General features: G+C 33.2%; 1 protein-coding gene across 1 annotated transcript; it reads left to right on the top strand.

Annotated features, from left to right (window-relative positions):
- The first annotated feature begins 1,254 nt into the window (after positions 1-1,254).
- Positions 1,255-15,290, top strand: LOC142336040 (uncharacterized). Its single transcript, XM_075384532.1, has 2 exons — positions 1,255-2,034; positions 12,283-15,290. The coding sequence occupies exon 2, from the start codon at positions 12,756-12,758 to the stop codon at positions 14,976-14,978; it is 2,223 nt and encodes a 740-aa protein (XP_075240647.1). The 5' UTR covers positions 1,255-2,034; positions 12,283-12,755; the 3' UTR covers positions 14,979-15,290.
- The last annotated feature ends 5,707 nt before the right edge of the window (positions 15,291-20,997 follow it).

Below are 20,997 nucleotides of genomic sequence, written 5' to 3' on the forward strand. Positions count from 1 at the left end.
TCAAACAACTATTCAGTAAACATTTTGCAGTTATCTCAAAAATTCATTTTTTTAAAAGTTGCAAAAAATATAGCAACAAATTATTAAAACAAAAAATTAGCATTTTGCTAAAGAAAATTAACGACACATCAAAAAAATTATTTTGAAGTTTGATAACTGAAAAAATTTTTCTGTAATAAACTGGAATCTTAAAAAAAATTGTTGAAATTAATTTTTCCGTAGATGTTTTGATGAGGTTCTTAGTTGTTTTCTATTTGTCCTTGCTGATTACTTTGAATCTTACGTCAATAAAACTTTTTTTGGTTTTTTTCATTTTTTTGTGTTTTCTTAAATATTGTCTTATTTACCGAAAGCAAACAAATTGTTCACTATTTTACATATATCAGCCAGACGTGCAAAATTTATTTAACATGGTGCGCATTTGAAATATAATTTTTAACAGTTTCCATCAGTTTTTTCAAAAAGGGTTTATTTTTTTCTGAAATCTGAACATAGTTTTTCCACAGTAAGAGCCCCACTCAATAAAAGGTCTTATTGTTTCAGTGAAATGCTGCCTTTCGAATTGGCTTCACTTCTTAAAATCAAAATCTAAGTAAACTTTATAATCTGAATACAAAAGAATAGCTGCCTCAAAGTCTGGAGTTACCTTTTAAAACGTTTGTTAATTCATTTCGTCAGACCAGAGAGGAAACGTTTAGAAAGAAAAAATATTTTTTATAGTTCTACGAATTACGATCTATCTGTAACTTTGAATCAGGCTATCAGGATTTCTTTATCCTTTCGAGCATTTTTCGACTGCACTGGTCAACCGAGGACGATCAACGTTAATTTCAATGACTCTTGTTGCAGAGAAAAAAACTGAGTGCTTAAATTTCGATTTTAGATTGAAATTTAGTGGTGGTCAGCAGGCGCGCTTTGATCAATTTTCTTTCCATTTAAAATTAATCAATTCAAAATCCTTGTCAAATAATACGGAGCATCAAAATTTTCCATATTAGTTCATCCTGTGCATCAAAAATCTGTTCAAAACAAAAAAGACAAAGTTAGTTTTGGCCACGAATTTACAATTTGTTCCACACTATTTGATAAATTTGATCATTCATTATTTTCTAAACTAAGAGCAGTAGAAATGGTTATTATAAAAATTTATTAATGCTTGCGTTTTTGGCAATATACATAGAAAGGTATAACACAACCATAACACGAACCATTTGACCATAAAATAATAATTTGTTATAAGTAATTTTCTCATAGTGTGTGCGACCGCTTCTCAGCATGTTTAAAGTCTTTTACAACTAGAACGCAAAAAAATGTTCGACTGAAAATGAAGACTTTAGCCAGTTGGTTACAAAATGGGAGTTTTCGGCATGTGAGAACGAATTTTACTTTTCATACCTTTAAGCTATCAAATGATATACAAATCATAAGCAAAAATAGTGCTTCACTTTTCATACGAGTATCATTGATGAATGTTTTAAATACTATCAGATAATCGACCGCCGTTTTACCAAATTTATTACAGAAAAGTTTCTTTATATCTTTGATTATTGGTGAACGGAACATTTTTTTAGTAAACGCATGTTTTTTATTTTACCATAATTTTTTTATTTTTTAACACATTCGGTTGTTTTACAGATACTTTGTTCAAAAAGCGCACTCACAACTCAATATAAAACTACGATTAATTCGTTATTTATTGTTGATTTTATCGTAACTGGAACTTTGAAGTTTGCAAAAACCTTTCGGTCATGTGCTAAAGAACATGTCGGCTGTCGTACCGTCTGAACACTTTTAGCGCTTATCATCTAGAACAATTTTGTGCCGTTATTTATGTGAAGATAAAACAACCAACTTGTTCAACATATTTTCATGCTGATCAAAAGCATGCACATTTCTTGTTTCTTACTTAGTTCATAATAGTTATATTTATTTCTGTATCAATTTTGTGTTAGTTTCACGGTTTAATTAATTACCCCCTTTTTATCTCGATGACAGCAGATTGTATGAATTAACCAACTTTTCCATAACTCTAATGTAAGTAGAGACAGATCAGTGTCTTGATATAAACTTAAATCTGTTTACAAAATAAACTGCAAAACAGTTAAACCAATAATAGTCTGGATTGCACTTGAAATCAAGACTTGATTGCACTTGATTGCACTTTTTTGGTGCGACGTAGCACCGAAACCTCTCTGTCTTTAGAGGATCGGGATCAAAAATGTGACGTGTCCATCTTTGAAATTGTCACAGTCAAAATAATGTCAACACAACAACGCCGCAAGTAGAAGATATTTCGAATAATAAAAAAGTGATCGTTTCCTAAAAAAAAATTAAAAAAGAACTGCTCCGATAAATCTTATTAACTACTTAATATCATATTCAGAAAACATTTTGTTTTCAGAGTTTAAGTACGAGTAAAAGCGAATGTGGAATTTGTCTATTCAATCTGCAACAAGGAGTCCCGACCCCACTCAACCGTGTTTTCGATTTAATTGTCTGACAAATGAGGAAGAGATAGAAAACGTTCAAAAAATCAGTTATTATTCAAAAAATAATTGATTTATTTATTTAAAAAACCGCTTTAGCTCTATCCACTATGCAAATGAAGCAAGAAATCATCAGAGGGCCGACGATAACAACCATTAAGGAATGTAAGAGAAATTACAATCAGAAAAATCAAATAAAAATATCAAAAAGTACTAACGACCAAAACTCAAGGTCTATCCCGTTTTTCTGAAAAAACTTAATGAAATGGTCAAAATAGCATCAGATAAAAAGTAAACTAAACCCAATGACGTGTATTTCACCAGAGAATAGATAGGACCTGTCTTTTTTGAGATTAATTAAAAAGTAGTCAAAAAAGAAATGAGCAAAGTTAGAAATTACGTTTAAACTTTTTGAAAAAAAAAATTAAATTTTAAGTCATCAATTAGCTAAGAACTGAAATCATTCAATGGTTTCACATGTACCTACCAACAAAACCACTGAGAAGAGTAATTATAAAGAACCTCAATCAATTACAAAAGAAAAAGTACAGGAAAAATTCAAAAAACCGTTTCATTTTAGCGAGGAAACGGTGTCGTAATCTACACGATCAAACGATATTTGCCAACATTATTGAATAAGTCAAATGCGCTTTGTCTAAACGCCAATAATGTGACATGCGGCATGTCATTAATGCAGCAAAAGAAAACCTTAAAAAAGTGAAAATATCAAAAAAAAACAAATAAAAATTTAAGAAAACAGCAATTAAGACCATGTTATAACTCGTCTGAAAAAAGCGGCCATTTTTATTGAGGTTAAGCTAAAAAGCTGCAGAAATAAGATTTAAGACGACAGTTCTCATAAAATCATTATTTTTGATATCCATTTTTTTTTGAAACTGTAAGACATTACAACCGTAGGCTTTCAAAAAAATTGAGTCAAAAGACCACACAATAATACTAAAAACAGACAGAATTCAAAGCCAAAAAACCATATGCTTTTCGCTAAACTCTTTATGTACGTACCTTGACCTTATAGTACCAAAAAAGCATTATGTGTCAGTTGAAAGCAATAGATAGCTTATTTAATAGCTAACTAGATAATAAATTAGCTATTTGATTATTGCGACTCAGCCATAAAACTACAAACATCAAATGCTGGTAAATCTTAAGAATTCGTTGAATTAAAAAAATTGTCTGAGCCATAAAAATTATGAGTTTTACCGATAAAACACAAAAATGTTTTGTCAGACATTATTGAACATAATGGCCTTTTTATTAATTAAACCTTTATTTGAAAAAAAAAATATTTCAAAAGGATGGACCCAAATACAATTCGAATCCTTTTTCATAGCAAAACTCAAAGATGAGAGCACAACTGACAGTACCATCGCTGTGACGCAAAATTTTTCAAAAATTTTGCGTCACAGGTTTTTTGGTAAAAGGAAATCTTGATATATATCGAAAATAGACTATCCCCTTTTAAAGAAAATTTCAGTTAAAATTAGCGAATGACTTCAAAAAAAACTTATTTCCAGAAAAATTTTTTAGGAAACGGAGGAGCAACAATTAGCCCATTTCAGAGTAAAATATGGGAAGATTGAGTTAGCAATTTTCTTGTGCGCATCAACCGTCAAACTGGAGAACCTGAGCCAAAAAGTTGTATTTGATTCCATTTTTATATGAAAAAAAAAGAATGAAAGAAAGATGAAATTTGAAAAATTTAGCTGCCAAAGCAGTTGGTTCAAAACCGCAAAAATTCCTTTTCGGAACATTAGTTACTTTTTGTAAATTTTCTGCTTAGAAGTTTTCTGCTTCTATTACTGACCAGGAGCCAAATTGGTTGCTTAATTTGGTTGTTACCTCAACTTTCCTGAAACAAACAATTTAATTTTGCGCCAATCAATATGTTCAATTCAATAACTGTTTTTTTTTTCCAACACCGGCCATGAAAAGATCTGAAAAAGTGGATTTGAGTTGTTTGATGCCTCTTCAGTTTTTCTACAATTGTTTGATTTCTCAAAGTTTAAATTTTTCTGGCATAAAATGTTCATCAATTTCACACCGCCATTTGGTTTTTCTATCGAAACTGATTGAACTCGTCACAGCCGAGTGGAGATAAGTCTAACAGAATACTGTAATGAGCACTATTGACATACCTCTTCCTCCAAAAAAGGCCACCCTAAATTGGATTATTACCTGTTTAGTGTTATATTGTTTAATATGAGCGCTTGAAATAATACTAGCCGTTTTCATAGCTTCGTTTCATATAAGTATTTTGGGAGTATATTGGACTTATGTTTTTGAATTGGTTTGATAACAATATCCTAAATGAACGATTTTATTAAAAAGCCAACATAAGCTATAAAATTTCTTAAAAATTTAATGGAGAGTAGTCAAACGAAGACCAAAACTATTGTATGATTTTTAAACTTTATTGCAACAAAAAAATTGTTGCGAATTCTTTTGCATGGCGTTGCCTGAGTAAGAAGGACCAAAGTCAAAACAAAATTTTCGTTTGAATCGAAACTTTTTTTAGATTATAAAATTAGGGTCATCTATTCCCATCGCGCTATCAGCAAAATGATTACAAAAAGATTAATTTGCCGTCCATTGGATAATAGACCTAACATTTGATTGCGGGATAAGTTAGAGAGCAGTGCTGATTTATCCGATTGGATTCATAAACCGTCCTCTCTGAGTGTATCCTATTTTTCTGTGTAATACAAAGATAACTTGACGCGTTCTGATCTTGAGCCCAAATAATAAAAATTTTTGTCATTAATTACAATTCTGATGTTCAATTATAATCAGAGGAAATAACTCTCTCTCTCTCTCTCTCTCTCTCTCTCTCTCTCTCTCCCTCTCTCTTTCTCTCTCTCTCTCTCTCTCTCTCTCTCTCTCTCTTTCTCTCCCTCCCGTTCTCTCCCTCCCTTTCTCTCTTAATTACCCCTTGTGCAGACTTTTTTGCTCCTAAAAGTAGAAATGTTAATTTTTAGGTTACTGTGGGGTACTTTTTGACGTTGACTCTATGCGAACTGTCTTTGGAAATTTCTTTGTGAATAATTTATTACAAGAGTACTATTTGAAGTATTGAAATCAAGTAATTGTTTTTTTTGGCAATTTTGGTTACTTACTTTTTGGAAATTTTTGCTGTTCGGCTACTCCTTTTTGTTGAACTTTTGTCACCAAAAAGTGGCAGGTTACCATTTTCTAAAAATTTTTTTAATAGTTTTTATATAAACTTTTTATATAATTGAAACAAACTTATGAAGCTCACAGTCAATATCTAAGCTTGAAGATAAAAATATTTGCATCAAAAACTTTAATCTGGAGGTTGCTTGTTCAAACTTGACGATAACTGACATTAAAGGGCGTAAAAGACAAGACAACCAACCAAATCAAATAAAAACAACAAGCACTATATATATATATATATATATATATATATATATATATATATATATATAAAACCAAAACTCAATGTCTATCCCAATATTCTAGAAAAAATTTAAAAAGATCAAAATTGCATCAGATATATAGTATATTGAACCCACAGAATTGCATTTTACCGGAAAAGATATAGGACCTGTTTTTTTGAGAGAAATTAACAAGTTAGAAAAAACTCTTACATTTTTTGAAAACCATTAAATTCAAGGTCATCAATTAGCTGTAAATCGAAATAATCCGATGGCTTGAAATATACTTTCAAACAAAACCATTGAGATCTGTAATTATTCAGAAACTCAAATACAGACAAAACTTTAAAAAAAATCAACGAAACGGTTTCGAAACTTCTAGGGTCAAGGAAAAAACGCTAATAAGGTTGAATACAGTCAATTGCGCCTTATCTCAACGCCATTAATGTGATGATTAGACAAGACATCAATTGGGACCTCAAAAAGTGGAAAATATCAAAATTGAACAAAAATTTGGAAACTCATAGTATCAACGCCCAAAAATCATTGGTTAAATAAGAAAACTGCAGTTAATACTACATTATAAATCGTCTCAAAAAATGGTACCTCTATTTTTAATGAGACTATTCTGAAAAGAAGCAGAAATGCGACTACGCTAAAAAGCTGATACGGTAAGACATTACAACCGTAAGCTTTGAAAAAATGTTAATAGTTTGACTCGTAACTGCTTAGGAAGCCAATCGTACATTTTGTTAATGAGACTATGCCGAAAGACTACAATAACTACTGAAAACAGACAGAATTCAAATTTTCACGAGCAATTTTATTCAAACAGTGCTGAAGCCATAAAACCATATGCTTTTTGCTGCAATTGTTATGTACGTCTAATGACCTCAGTTTGCAAATAAATGCCACCTGTAGATATTTCAGCTTCAGTTTTTAATCATTCTGGTTTGTAACTAACTCAAAAAAATACAAAAAAGGCAATATAGTTTCAAAAAAATATATACAGCGCCCCAATAATGTTCGAACAACTTTCGAACTATAAAAATCCACAACTAGACCAAAACTGGTCTTGCTCTTGCTAATTTTCCATTAAAAAATATCTCTTTTGTAGCCGAAAAACATATTTGACCAAAAGTCATTATATCAAAAATGAATGATGATTTGGTTTTCTACCGAAATATATTGCCAAAAACTCCATTATGTGTCAACTGAGAGCATTACATACATTATTTAGTAGCTGCCTAGATACCAAATTAGACATTTGATTGACTAGCCTCAACAATAGGAAAACTCAAAAATTGGAAACTATCAAAAAAAAAAATTATGGAAACCCGTAGTATTAACGTCCAAAAACCCTTTTTTTAAATCAGAAAACAGCTATTAAGACTGCACTGTAACTCGTCTCAGAAAATGTGATCTCTCTTTTTAACCAGATTACGTTATAAAGAAATAAGGTGGAATGTGGCAAATCTCAAAAAATCATATATATAGTTTCAATAGTTTGACTAGTAACTGCTTAGGAAAACAATTGTTTATGTTATAAATGAGACTAAGTAAAAAAACTACACAATAATACTGAACACAAGCAGAATTCAGAATTTCACGAGCACTTTTACGTAAACAGTGTTGGAGTCATTAAGCCATACGCTTTTCGCTTAAATTGTTATTGCTGCTTATTGATCTCTTTTGCAATTAAAACGGACCTGTAGATAATTGAGCCTCAATTTGAAGTCAATCTGGTCTGTAACTATCACAAAAAATGTACAAAAAAGGCCAAACAATTTTAAAAAAAAAACAGCGCCCCATTACTATCCGAACAAATTTTGAACTATAAAACTTCACAACAAGTCCAAAACTGGTCTTGCTCTCACTGTGTTTCCATTTAGAAATATATACCATTTGTTGCCAAAAAATCTACTTGACCAAAAACTCATTATATCTTAAATGACTGATAAAATTTGGTTACTTATCGATACAAATTGCCAAACAGACATTATGTGTCAACTGAGAGCACTACATATTTTGTTCAATAGCTGCTTAGATAGCAAATTAGACATTTCATTAGCTAGTCTTGACAATAGGGAACCTCAAAATTGAAAAAAAAATCCAAAAAAAAACTTATAAAAACTTGTAGTATCATCCCCAAAAACTATTTTTTTAAAAAAAAAACAGCAATTGAGACTACCTTATAAGTCGTTTCAATAATTTCGACCTCCTCTTTTAATGAGTTTACTCTAATAGTTTGAAGAAACAAGATTGAGTGTGGTAAATCTCAAAAAACCATTTTTTTAAAATAATTTTTTTTGAACCGAAAGACATTACAACCGTAAGCTTTCACAAATTGAAAACAATTTGACATGCGAACTGCTTAGGAGGCCAATTGTTTTTGTTATTAGAGAGACTAAGTCAAAAGAACACACGCCAATACTGAATACAAACAGAATATAAAATTTCACGAGCAGTTTTACGCAAACAGTGTTGAAAACATAAAGTCATATGTTTTCCGACTCAATTGCTATCTACATTTATTGACCTCTTTTTGCAATTATATGGGATCTGTAGATAATTGAGCATCGGTTTTAAATTATTCGGGTCTTTAACTAACTCAAAAAAATATTTAGAAAAGCAAAATAATTTCAAATAAAATATACAGCGCCCCAAAACCATTCGAACAAATTTTGAACTATGAAAATCCACAACTAGACCAAAGCTGGTCTTGATCTCGCTGTTTTTCAATTTTATATTGGAATATACTGCCAAAAAGGGCATTATGTGTCAACTGAGAGCATTACATAATTTTTTTTGTAGCTGCCTAGATACCAAATTACACATTTGCTTGACTATTCTCAACAATAGGGAAACTAAAAAATTGGAAAATATCAAAAACAAAATTATGAAAACCCGTAGTATTAACGTCCAAAAACCCTTTTTTAAATCAGAAAACAGCAATTAAGACTGCAGTGTAACTCGTCTCAGAAAATGTGATCTCTCTTTTCAACGAGATTACGCTATAAAGAAATAAGATTAATTGTGGCAAATCTCAAAAAATCATTATTTTTCATTGTACAATTTTGTTCAAACCGTAAAACTCATTAAGGTTTCAAAAAAATTGAGCTCCAATTTGAAATCATTCCGGTCGACCCTCTTAATATTTGAACCTCTATATGAGAAAAGACTTAATTTTATTTTAGCTGTTAAAAACGCAAAAAAAAATGTTTCAAAAACTTAGACCTAAATTACAATTCAAATCCTTTTTTCTTGCAAAACTCAACGATGAGACCAATACTGGCCATGCTATCGCTGCGCGTCTGTTAAAAAACAAAAACTGTTCATAGACATATCATGATAGGTTTTTTGGCAAAAGAAAATCTTAATATATCAAAAAATAAAATATTTGTTTTTTTTCTAAATATCATTTTGAATTAGCAAAAGACTGCACAAAAATTTTTCCAGAAGACTTTCTTGGTAAACGGAGCAACAATTAGCCCGTATCTGAGTAAAATAAAGGAAGATTGTGTCAGCAGTTTTCATGTGTGCATCTCCGGCCAAATTTGACTGACAAAATGGAGTAAAAAGGCATTTTTGATATCATTTTTAAGGACAAAAATTCAAAGAAAACCAAATTTGCCAAATTTGAGCCGAAAACTTTGACAAAACAGTTAAATCAAACCCGCGAAGTTTCCAGTCTGGAACATTACTTACTTTTTTTTCTTATTTTCAATTCAACATCAATTTTTTTCTAACATTTTCTGCTTTTTTGGCCATAAAAATGTCCGAAAACATGTACTTCTTGAGTATATGAGATCATTTTCTAATTTTGCAAGCAGATTGAAATGCTTTTCTGTATTTCTATCAAAAAAAATTGAACTGGTCATTGCGGAGCAGAGGTAAGTCCAACAAAAAAAATTGAACTGGTCATTGCGGAGCAGATGTAAGTCTAACAAAACATTGTAATGAGCACGTTAAAATAAGCGTTGGATTAATATCGTTTTTGTTATGTGGTTTATTATTTGCACTTTAAACGTTACTGGCTGTTTTCAAAGGTTAATATCATATCAGTATTGTCAAAGTATATTGGTTTTTTATGTTTTCGAATTTGTTGGATAACAATAGCCTAATTGAACGATTTAAATTGAAAAATCAACGTAAACCTTAAAATTTTTTCAACTTTTTGTTAGAGAGGTTTCGAACCAAAACCAGAACTATTGTGTCATTTATGAGTTTTAATGCAAAAAAATGCAGCTGCTAATTTTCGTGCTTGGGGTCTTCTTAGCAAGAAGGACTTAAGACCAAAAAAATTTAGGTCTTAATTGAAACTTTGTTTTCTAGTTTTTAAAATTAGAGCCACTATTTCTCATCTTGCTATGAGCAATGTGATTAAAAGTACATTAAAATGCCATTCGATAGAAAATATATTAAACAATTGTTTGCTGGATGAGTTAGAGAGCAGTGCTGAGTGATCCAATTGGAACCGTAAACTATCCTCTCTGAGTTGATTCTGATTTTCTTTGTAATAAAAGAGAACTTGACGGTCAATTGTTACTTTTTTGATGTTCAATTATACTCAGAGGAATTAAATCTCCCTCCCTCCCTCCCTGCCTGCCTCCCTTTCTCTCTCTCTATCTCTCTCTCTCTCTCTCTCTCTCTCTCTCTCTCTACTCTCTCTCTCTCTCTCTCGCTCTCTCTCTCTCTCTCTCTCTCTCTCTCTCTCTCTCTCTTTCCCTCTTTCTTTCTGTCTCTCGCTCTCAATTACTTTGTGCAGAATATTGTGCTGTTAAATGCAGATTTTTTTGAATTTTAGGCCACTGTAGGGAAGTTTTTGACGTTGCTTCCATACAATCTATTTTTTGCGATATTTCTTTGTAAATAATTGACTACAAGAGAACTATTTGAAGTATTGAAACCAAATAATTGCTTTTATGTCAATTTTTGTTACTTGACTGTAAAAATTTTCGCTTTTCAGCTACTTAATTTGTTGATTTTGTTGTCATCAAAGAGAAAGCGGAAGCTTATCATCTTTAAAAATTTAATAAATTTTAAATTTCACAAAATTATGAATTTCACAGTCAAATTCTATTCTTGAAAAATAAATACTTTTGATTCAAAACTATAGACTAAAGGTTGCTTGTTCAAACATAAAAAACCGTAAAAACAAAAAAATGCATGGAAAACTTTTTCTTCTACCATCAAGAATGTTGGTAACTAAAGCAGGCCTTCAATTTTTGTATAGTTATTGGGCTCAAAAGAAAAGCAATTCAAATTTACATTATAGGGTAATTCAATTAATTTTTATCCTCATTTTTCTGAAAATTCAATATTCGACCATTTTGGCTAAACCCAGACCTAAATCCGAGTCCATATCAAGTTTATATGCAATTAATTTTTTGGTTTTCCAGTACTGGTCAAGTCTAAATTCAAGTCTTACAAATTTCTTAATCGAATTCTAAGTCAAACCCAACTTTTCAAAAATTTCGAATTTTAAAAAGGTTGGAATCGACATGGGTTAGAATTTCCAAGCCTTTACCACTACTTGGACTCAGACTGGTAACTGTAAAAGAAGTATTGTGATCATTGTTCTGTAACAGTAATCATGCTGGACCTTGTAATGAGATCTGACTAGCACTGATATTGACTTGGCATTAGTTCCGGGAACTTTATACTAAGACCTTGAATTGTAGCCTGTTGATGTAGCAGTAACGTGACTCTGTTCAAATACATAACTGAGAATAAGTTACGAGAAACAGAAATTTTTCAAATTCTACTACACTGTTTGGGTTATCTGATGTGTGGAAACGCTATGTACTAGTACTTCTATGAATACCAATATTCCTCATTTTCATTTAAACATAATAATGCAAATTTACTTTCTTTCGGCAAAATTTTCTTGATTTCCTCAATTTTAGGAAGTTTAGGACATTTAGACCTCTGTGAGCTTTCACAAAATCTAACAAGCAAATTGAAAAACAGAGGACAACTCAAAAACGCATGAAGTAGAAAAAATGTCTCGAAAAGAGAGCGTCTTCAACCAATTCAATTCTAACATGACGATGTTGCATAAAGATGGACGCAAGAGCGTAAAATATGAGACAGCAAAAAATTTAAACAGTTCAATCAAAGTTTTTACAGCGGTGCATATAAGAGATACATGAATAATAATTAGTAAATTATTAAAGTCTTCTTGACATCTGGTAAAATAAAAAGGCATAAAAGAAAATCTTTGGGCCCGCTGTTTGAAAAATATTACAAAAAGTTATTTGTGCTCATAACCATTAGAAAATAATGGTAAAAATGTTCAATGATTGACGTACAAGAGCTTACTAGAAATAACTCGAGCAGTAAAAGTATTATTTGGCTAATTACTTTGCATTTTCTAGCTACAAAGATATGCGCGCTCAGCAAGGCGAGCGTTTGACTTTGAAGACATGAACGCGTTGTGACTTTCAGATTCGAACAAAAATCTGAGATCAGAATATTGAACCAAACATCAATTATGGTCTTACAATTCCGAACAGAACTCAGATATATACATTATGGACAATAATGGTTCAGAACCTTTTAGAGATCATTTAACCTTCGTTAAAAATTTTTTCTTGAATATTTGCCTGATTTAAGAGATTTATGGGTTTTTTAATTCCGAAATGTATATTGCTTTACCACGGAGTGATCGATTAGTTATCCGAAATTAAACCTTTTTTGATTTATTTTGTATATTTACCACGTAAAAGAACGTCGAAAATAAATTTTTCAGAACAGCCGTACTTTTTGAATATTGCTGCAAAGTTATACGGCGCATACCAAATTCGGACGCTTGAACGGTAAAATTTGGTTAAAGTTGGCTTATTCAGAAATGGGTGACACAACAGCGGTATCGGCCCAAAATCACGCCCTCCAGTTCCCTAGAGGTAAAGAATCGTCCCCTAACAATTCGAACAACAGTAGTAACACTGAGAACCACAATGTACAAGAGTCTGTGCTCCCCGATCAACCTAAACTTTCCCGTTTCACATCTACAAATCGCTCATTTGGGAAAAATGTCAGAGGCTTCCTTAAACTATTCCCTCAAAACTCAGACAAACAGAAAACTTCTAGCCTTCCGCTTTCGCAGAAACCTGACAGTCGAAAGAACAACAAAACTACAATGCAAATTGTGAAACAAATGCAGCAGAAAAAAGACAAAGAGATGCAATATAACAATATGATAAAAGCAAAATCAACAGTTGAAATGTCAACAAACCCTTCTGCTAGTAATTCAGATCAAAATACAGCGACAGTAAACCCACTACAGGGCGCAATTTTAAAACCCCAGCATTTTGCAAGTACCTCAGAACCAGTAGATTTTGTATCGACCCCAGAACAAGGCAAGTTTCCCGAGTTTGACTCGAACTCTGACATTGTAAAACCGATTCCTCATCGGGGGTTTGTGCCGTTAGGGTCTGCGCCGTCGCCAGTTTTACCGAAAAGAGGGAGTTTCTCCAGGGAAGATCCAAACACCTCTCCCAGTAGTACCGTCAGTTCGACCGTCAAAACATCGCGAGAACTCATTCATCAAATTTCTAGTAGTTCAGCGGGAAATTCAACAATGGAAACGTCAGTTTCAAAAGGACAAAATCAAGGTCAAGCTCAGAGTCAGTTGTCAGGTCATACAACTTCAACCGAAGTTCAGACACCAGTTAGAATGAGGCCAGGTGCTGGAAGAACTCATTTTAGAGCCCGACCTCAAAGTCTGATTGAGAAACCTACGTATGAAGCAAAAATACCAGATGAAGATACCACAGATGACCCAAACCTCGGCGCTATAAGTCGCACAAGTTCCCTTGTTCCTACCTACACGAAAGCAAACGGAATCCGGAAGCCTCTAAAAGGTTCCCCAGAGGTTGACACTTCGAAGCCATTTGCTCCAACAATGTCATCAAAATACTCCTCAGGATCCGGGCTGATCAACCGAATCATTAGACAGAAAAACAGAAACTCAAACGCAGACACCGATTTCAGAACGGCAAGTCTTGACGCTTTAAACATGGTCAATAAGAACACACAACAGAGTCAAAACATGGCGCCGGCTATTCCAGGAAACCAATGTTCAAGTACCACAGCAGCTAAAGTTATATATGATCATGCTACAAAACAGTATTTTTCACCAGCAGATGCGTACAAGAACGGGATTATTGATGTGAACACTTTCAACAGATGTCGGGCAAAGAAAAGATTTCTGTTCCCGCCACGGTCTGGTTCCGTAACATCTATAACCTCAAATGGAAGTCGAGATGAATCGATCACCGGTTCCCAAAATAACTTTGTCCGTCGGATTGGAATCCACGATCAGAGATCAAATGAGATTTTGAATTTGGACCAAGCTTACGGTCGGGGACTTTTAGATGAGACGCGTTATAACACGCTCAAGAACCAAGAAATGGACGAATCGTTTGCAACAGGGCGACGAAGCTACTCGGCTTCAGCTTTGAACTTCGTGGCCAATCAGCAGGCCTCCCAGTTTTCGAAACCAGGACCAAGTTTGCGTTCGTTTGTTGGCGGCGGTCCTTTATCGCCTCAAAAAGTAAACACGGGCTACCCAGTTCGAAGTTCAGGGCTTCGAACACCGATTCGGAGAAGTTACCAGTCAACCTCAGGGTATTCTTCTCAGGGAAATTCGGGTCGAAGTGTGAACACACCCTGGAACCGAGGCAACAACCGGTCATATTCCTTTAACAGCGTAGTTTCAAACGAGTCTACAAATTCAACGGAATCACAGGGAAAACTGTTTGTGAAAAATCCGAAAACGAACGCTTTAGTCCACCTGGAAACTGCCAAAACTCAGGAAATAATTGATGAACAAACTTACGATCAGCTGAAAGCCCAGGAGGACCAAGGGGTGAACAAACATCAAAGTGTTGTTATTCCATCAAGAGTTCACGTGCACATTGAAACATCACCTGGACAAGTTGAGTCACTCAGTTTAGATGAAGCGCTGAGAAGAAAATTGATCACCAATGATCATTACGAGAAGGCAATAGAAGCGATCGGCAGGGAAAAGTTGGGAAAACGGGTGCATTCACTTCCTTTACCACGATAACAATTTTAATCGACATCGTTGAACTCTGATTACAATTTCTCTTTTATGGAGTTCTATTATCCCTTAGTTGTGCAGTACCAATTTCTGAATCCTATTCTGATTGTATCGAAATCGAAATCAAAATGGAAGAAAACGGAAAAAAAATTGTTAAGAAAATCTGAGACGAATTTGTGATAATATTTTGACGCTGTTTGAAGATAGTTAATAAACACAGAACGATTGAATATTTTATGTCGAGATTATTTTGATATCTATATCCTGATTGTATTTAACAGCTAACAATAATTTTGCAGAAACTTCCGCTATTTTAAATCGAACAAAACCAATACTATTTTAATTTAGGTGGAACAATGAGCAAGCAAGACTTTAAGCGGTGCTAGTATGTTCGTATCAGTATCTGAAATGTCTATAAACCATGACAACTAGTTAAGAGAAAATTACAGGCGAATCTTGAAATTGACCCACAAATAAAAAAAATTCGAAAGGTCTTAGGGAATTTTGCGAATAGTTAAAATTTCGTCAACGTAACCGGATATGACAAGCAGGAGAAATCATAAGAGAAGCAAGCATAATAGTATCCAAAGATTAAATGTAACCTAGCACGTTTCATAAACGTATAGACATACAAGTGATTCAAATTGTACTTCAACTTTCTGTACTGCACTATACATGTCACTAAAAATATCTTAACTTTTGTTTATTCAATCATTTTGTTTTTAAGTTCAGCCTGCATCAAACCAGGTTTGTAAGTACCTTAGGCTTGAAAAACTACAAGTAGGTACCTTAGGCTTGAAAAACTTTCATGTTATTTTTTCTCCAGAAAATGGATTAAACCTTCCAGTATCAGAGAACAGAAAGATATGTGCACCTTTCCTCTGTTACGACAACCTAAATCACAAATCCGCTAGCAATTATTTCACGCAGTACTCTAGCACTAAAGTTGCCATATGGATGAAAAATGGTAAATATTAGTAAGAAAAAAAGCAAAACAAAAGATCGCTTTTTGAATGTTGATATTTTGGAGTAAATTGTTTTCCTACTTGAGCTGTATTGGTATTGTCATAGGTTTTTTTAACATCGAATTTCATTCTTAAAAATTTTAGGAGGCGTCACTTTTCTAACTTAGCGCAAGTGCATAAAAGAAAAATTTTTTCGAAAAATTGATATGTGGCTCCACAGGTATAAACAACACTTTATAACACAAAATGAGAGACTTCACAGTGCTACCGCATCAAAACGCCACAAGTGGTAAAGAATAGCCAAACACGAGGTCAAAAATTTTCTAATTTATTTACTGAAGAGCCAGAAAGCAAATGTTCTGTTATCTGAATACTTATACTCCGAAGACGAAAGATCTAATGGAAAATTGTCAATGAAACAATGAAACAACTTAAAACTTCAAATACAAACGTTTTTATAGAATTTAAGTTTCTTCCTTCAAAAATTCCAGTCTTTGTCTTTAAAAAAGTTGAAATTGCACTAAGTTGTTGCTGAGTATGTACAACAACAGAGAGCTGAAAGAGTCTTACATGCAGTTGTATTTTAACGCAAAGGTAGGATACGTAATACGATAATTTAAGTTTTTATTAAAATAAATAGTTTATGAAAGTCAATTTTTCTGAGTTTTTTAGTGCATGAACAAAGCAATTCCCCGAGCGCTCTGAACACAGTTTATTGAGCGACCATGGTTCTTGGGCAAATATAATAATTTTTAAACTTTCAATTTAAAGACAAATTGGCAGTAGAAAACTGCGCTAAGGGGTGCAACATTTAGACCAACAACTGTAACCCACAGAAAACGATTAGAAAAACAAGTAATACCTAAAATTTATACTATTAAATCCAGTTGTCTCCTTAGTTTAGTCTTTTTTAAAGTTTAGTTGATCGAAGAGTTTTTTTTTAAAATATTTGAATCCGACAACTTACGCAAATGTCTTAGCATTTGATTTCAATAACAGTTAGTTAACAGTAAGGATTCCAGTTTAAGAAAATGCAGGTGGTAGTCAATCAGTTTTCCAGCTCGCTGAGTCAAATTGATTATCTGCTATGGAATCAGACACGTGAAAAAAATCAATCAATAAATTCAAAAATTGCCACACTATGTTTATTCACAGGCAGCACACAATTTGCGATCAAATATGATCTAAATCACAAGTTCATATCCGTAATTTTAAAATGCGTACTCTCAAAGATTTTTTAAGACAAAAGTAACACAAACTTCATTTGACCTAAAATTGATTCAAAGATTTTTTTTCATCATTTTTCATCATAAGATAGATTGTAGAAACTAAATGTTCTCATTGAGCATCTTAACGAGAATCATCTATTTTCAATCCGCAATTAGTAATCCGCAATTAGTATTTCGTGCAATTGATTAAAAGTAAATTGTTCTTCCATATATGTCCAATTGACACACTTATAGAAGTTACTAGAGCAAAATGTACGTTTTCAGCTCGATGAATTAAAAAATTTCAAAACTAAACGTGCTTCAGCTGAAAATCGAAACTTGTCGAAAATATCGCTCCTTTTCATCAAATAAATTTTGCTGAATAATTAGTTTAGCGTATGCAAACGCCAAATGCAGCCTTGAAATTAAAAATTCTAAATCACGCTAATTTTAAATCATGCACGAATCTCATGCAAACAAATGTTTTCTGTTACAAAACTGATCGCAGTGTTCTTGCAAGATATTCGAATAGAAATTTTTCAGTCTAATCAAAATTCTAATCGGAACCAATTAACCGAGTCGCAGAAAACAGCTACGTAACCAAAAAAGTATTATAAAGCGCTGACGAGACGCTAATAAGAAAGTGATTTTTGAAAACCGTGGCTATCATTTCAACTGATGAGATGATAAGACAATGCGGAAGACTAAAAGATTGTTCTGTGATCCATTTTTGTCAGATGTTTTAACTGAACAACTTTTACTTTTGTGCTCAGAAGACTTACAAACAAAGTAACGTGTCTTTTTATGAGATAACACTACACAAATTGTTTCTGCATTGTTCAGAACTGTTTGTCTGGGTACCCACAGTAGGCAATCCAAGATAGCCATAACAGGGAACATCAGGACGCTATTCCTCAATAAGAGCTAGCCTAGCGTGGGTTACTCACTTCAGCTTGGGTGATCATAGACACATGCAAGTATGTCTGCTTATCAGAGGCATTTTGGAAAAGCAAGGAAGTCTTATAAGTAGGAGAAAACACTTTATTATTTTAAAAAATAATGTTTGGTATTCACAAAGTGCGTTTTCAATGGAGCATCGGGGGAAAGTTTAGTTAGAACGCTAGTTTCTTAGTTTAGTTAGAACGTTTAGTTAGAACGCGAGAAGGCTCGTTCCCATTAGAGTCATATTCACACGAAATATCCCTGCGTTATTTCATATTAGGTGTTTGCGTACATATCTTTTGTTTGTCTTTTTTTGGAGGGTGTGGGGGGGGGGGGGGTGTTGGGTAGCTCTACAATGGGAACGAAAGTTGTGAACAGGAGAAAATTGTCTATAATTAAAAATAAAAATATGTCACGTAATATTGTACTATTATCTATTGATGACTGTCCATAGTTGCAGTTTCAATTCCAATTGGTGTCGAGCTCCTCCTTTGAATTTTGAAAGCCCAAAACACAAATCGCAGAATTCTTTTTCCGAGCCACAGTAACGGTTTCTGGAAACTTTTATTGATAGTCAAAAACAGAAATGGATTAATAGCCGAATAAACGTTGAACACAAACTTATCAAATAGCCACGCGAATAGTTTAAAATAACCCCATTGGAAATAGTATGCGTCCCCATTGGCCAGCTCAAAATCTAAGTATCTGGCATAATAAAATATGGACCAAAAGACGATCCAAACAAAGGTGGAAGTCAGAAAACAAATAGTTAGAGTTATGTTTCGTTTCTCAGCAGCTGTCAACAAAGTTGTGTTTCGATTCCGAGTTCCAGAATTCTGCCTTCTATGTACTGTCAATCGTTGTATGAATCTGACCCCAATTAAGGCATAAGCAATGAAACAGAATGAAGCCGGAATTACGAAGAATATTGTCATGTCACCCCACAGTTTAGCCTTTGGGTTCGGCCAGAAAGATTGGTAAACAAGAAAATTGCAAGAATCCTCTCGACCACGATGTATTGCGATTGCATGGTTAGTCCAGAGAGTCAAGTCTATAATAATAACTGTTAGAAAAGTGACAATATAAAATTTCTTAGTGAGTAAAGATTGAGCGCTGAAAGGAAAAAATATCAAAACGAGTCTCTCGAAAGCGTAGAATGATAACACAAAACCAGTTGAATATTCATTTATGATTTGACCTACTCCAAGCAAATGACAACTGTTGAAATACAGAATTTTTCCAAACCAATCATATCTGTGAAGTTTCCAGAACCAATCAGTGTTAGGAAGTGTGAATGCTATTATATCAACGACTGCTACTGAGATTATGTCACAAAATCCCTGCCAGAATATGAGAAGTGATCTTACAGCTCTCAGTTCTTTCACAAGACACAGACAGAGTAAGAGATAGAGGTTGAACGATATCACAAATCCACTGCAGCTGAGAGGTAGATATGTCAACTGTAAATCAGTTAGAAATTCTAAATTATTGATTACATAAATGTACGCATCGCTTTCGATGTACATAGACAATGGTTGTCTTGTAGTAAAGTAGTAATAGTGATAATAGTAATAATCATAATCATAAAAATAGTCAGAGTTATCGTCAGTTGTATTATCGATAACGTCATAAGTTGATATCACGACGTTTGATTCTCTGCTTGATGAATTTTGGGTAGCAGTCATTTTGATATTGAGATGAACTAAATTAGATATCTCAGGTCCTTATGTATAATTGGTTGACGTCTCTTTTTTGTTTTGATCAATCATTTTTGCCTCTAATATTGTACCAAAAGATTTTTTCTATTTTTTATTTAGTTCAACTTAAACAATTTGCTTCGAGACGTTTTTTGGTTTTATCTATGTTCTATATTTTCATGCTATTGTCATTGTCATTTCTGTAAATTTTATAAATAATGTTTTTGACCAAAATATGTTGTCCACAGCACCTCAAAAAGTTGCTTTGAGTCAGGCAAATTGTCTATCGAACTAACTGTTTCCTCGCCAAGCGAAAGTCAGGCAACGCTTCTAGTCTTTTGATTGATCTCATCATTTATTTATCTCAAACCATAATTGGATGAGGCATTAAAAATAACAACTACGCTGCGAGACACCAAAAACGATGTGAACTAAAATTTTTCAAATCAAAGTAATTCATTCTTACTTTATTCATCCCGTGACGCTAACTGCTCTTCCGTACTCTAAATACTTAAACGACGGGGTTAATCGTGGGACCACATATATAAAAGGAGAGTTCAACCCCTAGTTCTACTCTTGGTATATATTAAGTATTAAAGAAAGTTAAATGCAGTTATGCGAATGGGCGACGTATTTTTTCTATGGGTCAAAATTTAAGTTTTAACAAAAAATTAGCACGTCTTTGTGTACTCATAAATGCTCAAATTATTTAAACCTTGAAACAATCAGCCAATTACTTGAAAGCTAACTGGGATTCATCTGGTTCCGTTCTCATAAATTGGCTCAAGTTTCAAAAGACAGCTACTCACGCCGGAAAGAGAGCAATAACTTACAATAATCCTCATAAGATCAATTTACATAGGTAATTCAGTAGGTTTTCCAAAATTGCTTCAAAATGATCCAATGACACAATGGCACAATTGTGACAAATGACACAATGAATCTCAAAACATCTCTCTCTCTCTCTCTCTCTGCATTTTAAAAAGCATGATCACTTTTGAGCATGCAACATCTGATAATTTTCAGCTAGGATGTCATAAAATAGGCCAACAAGGAGAGGAAAATTATGAAACTGAGCAAAATACGAGAATGACAAAAAGTCGATCAGATTAAAATTTGCCGAACACAAAAAATTAAAAATTTAATGTATAATTTTTTCTTGCCCTTCTCATCAGCACATTATTTGGCGCACGTCATTTTCAACCTGTAAAGA

Source organism: Convolutriloba macropyga, chromosome 3 (assembly GCF_964194025.1).
Source record: "Convolutriloba macropyga chromosome 3, txConMacr16.3, whole genome shotgun sequence".
Classification (NCBI taxonomy): Eukaryota; Metazoa; Xenacoelomorpha; order Acoela; family Convolutidae; genus Convolutriloba; species Convolutriloba macropyga.